Genomic DNA, 8,915 nt, shown 5'->3' on the forward strand with positions numbered 1-8,915 from the left:
CGTAATTTCATTCTTGTTGCAATATTATTGGAACAGAAGAACTATACATTAATACTATTTTACGTACACGTGAAAATTGATGAGTTTGTCATACGCCGATTGAACGACAATAGTCGGATTGGAATTTAGAAGCTTCTGAATTATTGTGTCGGGTTACTTTATTTGGTTATGAATAATTATCTTGAATTGATAGATTACCGAGTTCAGAAAGATGTACTAGTATTAATAATCCAGCGTCAATAATGTTGCATAGATTATTTTATAATAATAATAATAATAATAATAATAATAATAATATAATTATTATTATTATTATTTTAATTATAATAATAATAGTGTTACATCAAAAATCGTTTGCCCATATCTTGTGCATGTGATAATTCATATGAATCGATATATTATTAGACAATAATTGTCCTACTATATAGTAGACTCATTTCACGTGATATTGCCAAATTCCGTCCTTTTCACTGGTACAAACTACCAAAAAATAAAAAAAAAATAAAAAAAATTGATGTCATAACAAACGATCTTGTTAAAGACTCATCTTAATAATAAAATTAAAAGCTAATGATTGAGACCTAGAAATATGTTTTATACTTTATCAGATCTATTTAAATCATAAATAATGGAGGAGTTACAAGGATATATGAGGTGTTTGACCTACATTTTATTGGGAAATTAAAAATGTATGCTGCCCCTTATATATTATCTCTCTAAAAATTGTATTTGTATGGAGTAATAATTGATTCGATCTAGTTTAAAATGTACTATATGTATATATATTTTAACTTGTATGAAGTAGATACAAACTTTAATGTAAACAATCGATCAGAATTTTATTGTAAGTATATAATTGGACAAGAAGGGTGTTTTGTTGAGAGAACTTTGAAGTAAAAAATTAAAAGAGGTTTGGCATAAATTAAGATAGAGATTAATTTGAATATTCCACATATGGAGTGTGTTTGTTTACGAGAGGATTGGAAGAGATGTAGTATAGTAGAGCACAAAAATCTTAATTTGAAAAACACTATAAAACCATCTTCGAGCTATCCTAGACCGTTGGAAAAATCTAATATATCAACGGCTTCTTTAGTCATCGGTAATTAGTAACGATTAATAATGTATTACTACTACTAGTGGATTAGGCCGTCAAAAAAAAAATATTACATTTCTCTTACAAAATATTTTATTAATGCCGAAAACCTAGTTCGTCAATACAATTAATTTTACTTTCTAAAAAATATTTTATAATTTTATCGATGACCGCCTAATAAAAAAATATTTGGCATTAAACCTTAAATAACCCTCAATTCACTATCAACTCTCTCTTTATTTTCTTCTCTCCTTGATTTTAATTTTTGAGGGATGCTTGTAATATCGTAATATTTTTAGGTGTTATAAATTTTAAATACTTCGTTTTATTTCACACTTTGAGTTTTTGAATAAGAAACTTAATTGGTTTCGTCCTTTAGATTGATAAAGTCCCTTTTTTGACTGAATTACATTTACATTACAAAAGATGGATTACTTCAAATCTAGTTTCAATTTTTTGTTTTTAATAATATTTTTCTTGATAGAGTATATTAACCAATGTTGGGCTTCAATCATCAGTTTAACATTTTGGTTTAAATTAAATAGTCATCTAACATGATGTCAGAGCTAATGTGACACAAAGGTCATGTGATCAAATCTTATCCACCCCGACCACTAGCTTTCATGTGGAATGTTTCACTCTGGGTATGAATTGAAGGAGCCCATGATGCATTCACGTACATTTCAGCCGAACGAGGCGTGATAGAGTATATAAATCAATCATGAGTTTAAATCATTAGCTTAAACTTTTGGTTAAGATAGTCCTTTAACACTTGTGCATGTTTAAATCATTCACGTACATTTTCCCCCTTTTCCCCCCTATGATCTAATTTTCAATACAATTAACCCCAAAACTTCATTTATAATCCCTGAAATTAAAATTAAAGGCAATTCAAAGTAATTCAAGGCTAATCGAAGAAGGTAAGGTGAAAACCCTTTGTCAATTTGAAGTTTAATTTTGCAACTTGAATTTTCTCTTTGTTTTTGAAGATTTTAGCAACGCGAAATGATGAAGAGTTGTAATTGCGGATAATCTACTGCCGCACTTCAATTTGCCATTAATTTCTTCTACAATAAAAGAATCGCCATTAATGGGCAGTTACTAGTCACGTCAACACACAGAGGAGGGAGATGAGGGGAAATATGGGAGGGAAATAAATTAAAGGGAAAAGGGGAAAACGAGGAAAAAGAGGGAAAAAAAAGAAAAAAAAAATTAATAAAAAAGGGAACATATTTTTTGGCCGGAAAAAAAAGTCAATGTCGGAAATTGGTCAAAGGACCCTCCTCACAACTCAAACACATCTTTTTTTTTATTTTTTATTTTTTTTTATTTTTTTTTCTTTCTCTTCTTCTTCAAAGGACCTTTCTCACATAAAGGTGTACATAAAAGGACCTTGCTCACAAATTTTCCAAGTAAAAAATAAAGCAGAGGGTTATTTTAGGCGTTCTACAAGTTAGGCACGTACTTTTCAGTCCTCCCAACCACTCCTTCAATTCACTTATATAATAGAGATACAAGTAGATCACATGCATGCATGTACTCATTTTCCTCAACTTTTACAAGAAGATCGCAACTATTCATAGATGGCTTTCACCATTTTGTTAAGCGTTGCTTTAACAATCTTCTCCATACTTGTTTTCCGTAACATAAACTCCCGTCCAAGCTCAAGGCTTCCACCAGGTAATACTGGGTGGCCGATACTCGGAGAAACCTTGAGTTACATCCCAAATCCGGCTAAATTTATAAGTGATCGAATGAAGATGCACTCTCGTGACATTTTCCAAACGTCGTTAGCAGGGGAGAAAATGGCCATTTTTTGTGGTGCCTCGGGTAACAAGTTCATTCATTCAAATGATTCAAAATTCAAGATGTGGCTTCCACGTACGGTTATAGATATCCTAGGTTTAACAAACATTGACTCTAACTCCCCACCATGGAAACTATTCGACGAGCAACTACATAAGTTTCTTAGGCTCGAGTCGATGCAACATTACGTGCCAATTATGGATACTAAGGTTCGCGAGCATTTAGAGATGCATTGGATGCCTTTTAAGGAAGTAAAAGTTCTACCACTATCGAAAGAGTTTACTATTTTCTTGTTTTGCCATTTGGTTTTGAACATCTATGATAGTGATCAAGTGAAAGAATTGGCTACGCCCTACAATAACTTGGTCAAGGGGCTTATGTCAGTGCCTATAAATCTTCCGGGTACCACATACAACCGTGCTATTAACGCATCGAAAGTTGTAAGAGAAAAATTACTAGAATTAGTTAGAAAAAGAAAAATGGAGGTCTTAGCAAAGAAAGATTATGTGAATTTTGATGGTCTTGATTTCTTGGGTGGTTTGCTTAGGGCATCAATTGAAGGCGGTGACATTATAAGTGAGATGGAGTTAGTTGGCAAGATTATAGCATTCTTGTTTGCTGCTTTCCATACTACAGGCAACACCATTACATTCTTAATGGCTCATCTTGCTGAATATCCTGATGTGTACGCAAAAGTTTTACAAGGTACTCTTTACTAACCCTTGTCAATAATAGATAATAAATATTAAACCTCCGTATTTTAAAGTACACGTACCAAAAGCTGCTGTCGAACATGTCATACAACCATAAAATCAAACTTCTAGATTGAGTAAAGATTATGTAATTCTTAGTTCAATCACCAATTTATAACTTTTAATTTGATATAGGATAATTAACTGCAAAGTCAAAGATAGCTTATTTTATCGTCTAAATTGCACCGACCTAGTTGTTCGTTCTCATGCATCTATAAATAATCTTAGGCATGTAACCATCTCAGGCTTAATTAATGTATTTATTTCCTTATTGATTTGCTACATGATCGCTCGTTAGAACAATTGGAGATTGCTCAATCAAAAGAAAAAGGGGAGCTACTGAGTTGGAAAGATATTCAGAGAATGAAGTACTCGTGGAATGTGGTTTGTGAAACAATGAGACTTAGACCACCTGCCCTTGGAGGGTTTAGAGAGCTTGCTACAGACGTCCATTACGGAGGCTACACAATTCCAAAAGGGTGGAAGGTATGAAAATCGATAACTTTTCTCTTATCTCATTAAACTATTATTATGTACTTCCTCTGTTCTTTTTTGTTTAACTGATTTTTTTTATATAGTGTACGTTACCTTATATAATTGTACGGTTACTATGAAAGGAGAGTGAATGAAAGATTTTCCCATCCTCTCATAAAGTCATAATGCCACATCACTTGCCAAGTCTTTAAATTAAAAAAGACACTTTTCACAATCAATCATATCATGATTCACCGAAATCTTTATATCAAATTCAACATAAAAAAGGAAAATTATTAAATTAATTTCCACATAAGAAAGTAATATTAAATTTTAATCTTCATTCAATTAATTTAAATAATTTACGGTAGTGGATTAACGACACTTTCTTCAATAGGTAAGGGTTTTCACCTTACCTTCATCAATTAGCCTTAAATTGCCTTCAATTTTAATGGATTGCAATTGAAGTTTAGGTTTAATTGTATTGAGAAATTCGGGTTTAATAGGGGAAAATGGGGGAAAACGGGGGAAAAGAGGGAAAAATAGAAAGAAAAAAAAGGAACTTGAGTGGTCACGTGCAACGCATGTGACTTTATTTGCCTGGAAAAAAAAAAGTCAATTTTGAAAAACGATCAAAGGACCCTTGCCACAACCCAAACACGATAAAAGGACCTTTTGTGCTACCTTTTTCATAAAAGGACCTTTCAAACAAAAAGGTTTACATAAAAGGACATTTACAAATTTTTCAAAAAAAAAATAGTTACAGAGTATTATGTATCTGCGTATGCATGCAATGTGTAATTAGCCATTAAATTTTTTTCCAAGATAAACACTGTGAATTTCTCTTTTAATTGATAGCTTAATTCAATTATTTAAGAGCACACCCCATTTTTGTTAACCCATGAGGCCCTGACCCATTAGATTAAAGATCAAAGAGTATTGTTAGTTGATCTTTGTGAATGTAATCTCATCCTTAAATTGGTCAGCATTGTTGGTGCGTGTATACTCTGTATTTTGTGGTCACAATTTTGTGGAGCTCATATTACATTATGTGCCCACTCATCTAATGGATCTACATAATTTACTAACTACAGCTACATAAAGATAGACATAGGACGGTCCATACGAGCCCATGTGTCACGTTAACCGTATTTATTTGGTTTTGTTTTTATTTTGTCCGTAAATTATAGTTTTGAATAAAATACTTAGTTTTGATTGATGATCATAATTCCCCAAAATACTTCAATTAAATTAAGGACTTTTTGTCAAAAACTACCTAATAAAACACAAATTTTATGAGAAACTACCTAATAAAAAAATGTTGTTAGAAACTACTTATTAAAGTAAAAATGTTGTAAAATCCTACCTCTAGCCGATATTCTACCATTGACCTAATTTTTTGGCGATGATCCACCTCAAAATATCCCAAAACCACCGTGAAGGTTGGTTTTCAAGGTGATAAGGCTATTTTTGGATGGTTGGGGGTAGTTTCGGACTACGAGATGGTAGTTTCAGGGGTGTTTTGAGGTGGGCCAATGCCGAAAAATAATTAAGGTCAATAGTGATGGAAATCCGGCCAAAGGCAGTGTTTTACAACATTTTTCCTTTTATTAGGTAGTTACTTACAACGTTTTTTATTAGGTACTTTCACACAAAATTTGGGTTTTTTTAGGTAGTTTATGATAAAAAGTCCTTAAATTAAACATGTTAGGAAATAAACCTTAAATCACATTTTTTAACATAGGAAAGTAGAATAAGATTGTAGTCTTCAATTCTTCATCGCGTTAATGAAGTTATATTGTACTGTCAAAACTATAATATACTGAATTATATAATGACAAATTAAAATAAGCAATTAAAACTATAATGATTCAAAACTATAACATACTGATAAAATGAAGACAAAACACTACTCAAATTAGACATATCTAAATCATGTTCATCATAGGAAAGCAGTCTACATAACAATTAAGTCAAATTGTCTAGAGTAAAATGTACTTACAAGATAAGATCATGTTCAACATAAGAAAGTAGTCTTCATTTAGTCAAATTGTCAAAGCACGGATATAACATATCTTACATGCTCAATCTGGCAGTTTACACTGTTTAATCACTTTCTCAAATAGAGTGAGAAGAGGGTGTGTTGCACTAAAGATAGATAATGGAAGAAAAAGTATACTTGTATTAATAATGAACATGTTATGGTCTAGTACAATTATTTATTGAATCTCTTGATTTTCTATGTTATGAAAAATAATTCTAGGTTCACTGGTCTGCTTATTCAACACACATGGATCCAATATATTTTCCAGAACCAGAAAGATTTAACCCATCACGATTTGAAGAGAATCACGCTCGTGGTGTTTATGTACCTTTTGGATCAGGTCCTCGTATGTGTTGTGGAAATCAATATGCTCGAATGAAGATCCTTGTTTTTTTGCATAATGTAGTAATCCGATTTCGACTATCAAAAGTTAACCCTAATGAAAGGATACTCTATACACCAGATCCAGTATTCGTTGATGGCCTCCGTATCCGCCTTGATTCTCAAAACGAATAAAAAGAGTATGCCAAGTTATTTAACAATGTCTTTTGATTGATGTAATATTTAAATCAATTATCAATAATACCTCCGTTTTTTATTCTGTACAACAAAACAATATTTTATGTCTCACAAATTATACCTCTTTGTTGTATATAATAAGAAATGGAGGTAGTATTTCCTATTCTCATATTTCTTGCACTAGGGTTAACTCTCAAGAGAAAACAATCCTCTCTTTTTATATTTGTTATTCGATTTTCCTTTAATTACACGACTTTTTGTTATTCGTATCATGCGCTAACTTATATATATGAATTGAAGACAACCTTTTAGGGATTTATTCCACGATTTTCACTACAATGCAACAAAACCTATAAGGATCTTAGGACACATTTGTGATCCTCGGCGAACTCAATTCTGAATTCTGAAACAGAATGAAGTTCCTTCTAACTTCAACAGCAGACAGACTTTCTTAGAATTTCCATAAATTGTAACTCGGTCTAGACTATCAAAGGTGAACCTGTATGAAAGGATAATCTACACAACGAATCCATTTTTCATTGAAGGCCTTCATTCCAACTAACTTAGAGTAGTCTTAGAGCATGTTTGCTAATAGTGTTTTTTGGGTTGGAAACAGATTCAATCAAACTATTATCATTACTAAGTGTTTGGTTAGATGGTTTGGGTAACAATTAGTCAATTACCAGTACCTAAGGGTAATGGTTCCCACCTATGTGTTATTAGTTACCTCTCTATTATCTAAGGTAACAATTTTTCACACCCTTCTCAAACAAATTAAAAAGAAGGGAAATTGGCCTCATAGCACCAACTATGGATTGGGTGCAAAGAATAGCACCACCTAGATCGGGTGCACTTTATATCACAAAGTATTAACTTTGGTGCAAAAAATGTCATTAAAGACATCGGAGACCAAACAAATGAAAAGATAATAGTTAATTGTTTTCTTTCCACTCTGTTTTCAATATTAATACAAAACACCCCCTTCATAGGAATAAATCAAAAGTTGATTATAGATTGTTTACACGCCTTTTGGTCGTAGTAATACTTATATTATTTATTTCTTGTTCTTGTATTAATTAAACTAGTATTTAGCCCGTGCAATGCACGGGTCAAACTTGTTGATAAAATGTTTTTTTTTTTTTTTTCTCGTTATTAAAGAATTATTTTATAGTCTATTTGGATTGCTCTAATTTTTAATTTAAATAAAAATATAAGTAAATATAAATTGCATTAAAGTTTAAAATTGATATACTACATAAATATATTGCATTATATTCTTAATTAAAAACAGTTGTATTGAATCCTCCAAAAAGAAAAAAAAAAAAAAAAGTTATATTGCATCATATCATATGTAACATTTTAAAATACATACATATTGCATCAAGCAAACCCTCTATCAATAAAGGACTAACAAAGAATGTAATAAAAAACATTTGTATATGATTAATAATCTAAAACTTGTAAGATTGTTACAATTGTACAAATTCGATAAATCTATTGCTACCCTTCAATATATATTGTTCCATTGTTGAATGTTAAATTTTCACCTACAACTGACACAAAATCACCAATTTAAAAAAAAAAAAACAAAAAAAAAAAAAAAAAATCAAATCAGTTATACTTAAAAGAATAGAAAAAATAATCAAAAGCAATTCAAAAACACAAAATATATACTCGCTCCGCCCTTTTTTATAGTTCCCACTTGGATTTGCACGTTTGCCAATGCAATACTTTGACCATAAATATCGTTAGTTGCTTATTAGTAAAAAAAATAACAATTGAATATTAATAATCTATTCATCGAGAGAATTAAAAAAGACCCAACATGACTATGTTATGTCTTATATATTAAGAGTAATTTAGAATATTCTCTCACATTATGAATAGCGTTAAGATTCCAAATGGAAACTATAAAAAGGGGCGGAGGGAGTAGTAGAGTAGAATGTACCATTTAGAAAAAGGAAAAAAAAAAAAAGAAATAAAAAAAAAGAGGTAATTATCACTGGTACACTCCAGCTCTGGCTTTTATCTTTGGTACACCTACTTGACTATTGTTTATCAGTGGTAAACCCAAGGTTTCACACAGTTATCAGCGGTACACTTGTCATACCCTTTTCGTTAAAAAAACGTTAGTTTTGGCTTTTTTTTTCGATTTGTTTATTAGTGGTACACCCAAGGTTTCACACAGTTATCAGTGGTACACCTACCGTACCCTTTCCGTTAA

The 8,915-nt window shown here is 31.3% G+C and overlaps 1 protein-coding gene across 1 annotated transcript; it reads left to right on the forward strand.

Annotated features, from left to right (window-relative positions):
- The first annotated feature begins 2,421 nt into the window (after positions 1-2,421).
- LOC110730556 (protopanaxadiol 6-hydroxylase-like) lies at positions 2,422-6,960 on the forward strand. The gene is made up of 3 exons (XM_021910372.1): positions 2,422-3,607; positions 3,953-4,140; positions 6,392-6,960. The coding sequence occupies exons 1-3, from the start codon at positions 2,680-2,682 to the stop codon at positions 6,686-6,688; spliced, it is 1,413 nt and encodes a 470-aa protein (XP_021766064.1). The 5' UTR covers positions 2,422-2,679; the 3' UTR covers positions 6,689-6,960.
- The last annotated feature ends 1,955 nt before the right edge of the window (positions 6,961-8,915 follow it).

This window comes from Chenopodium quinoa, unplaced genomic scaffold (genome assembly GCF_001683475.1).
Source record: "Chenopodium quinoa cultivar QQ74 unplaced genomic scaffold, ASM168347v1, whole genome shotgun sequence".
Classification (NCBI taxonomy): Eukaryota; Viridiplantae; Streptophyta; class Magnoliopsida; order Caryophyllales; family Amaranthaceae; genus Chenopodium; species Chenopodium quinoa.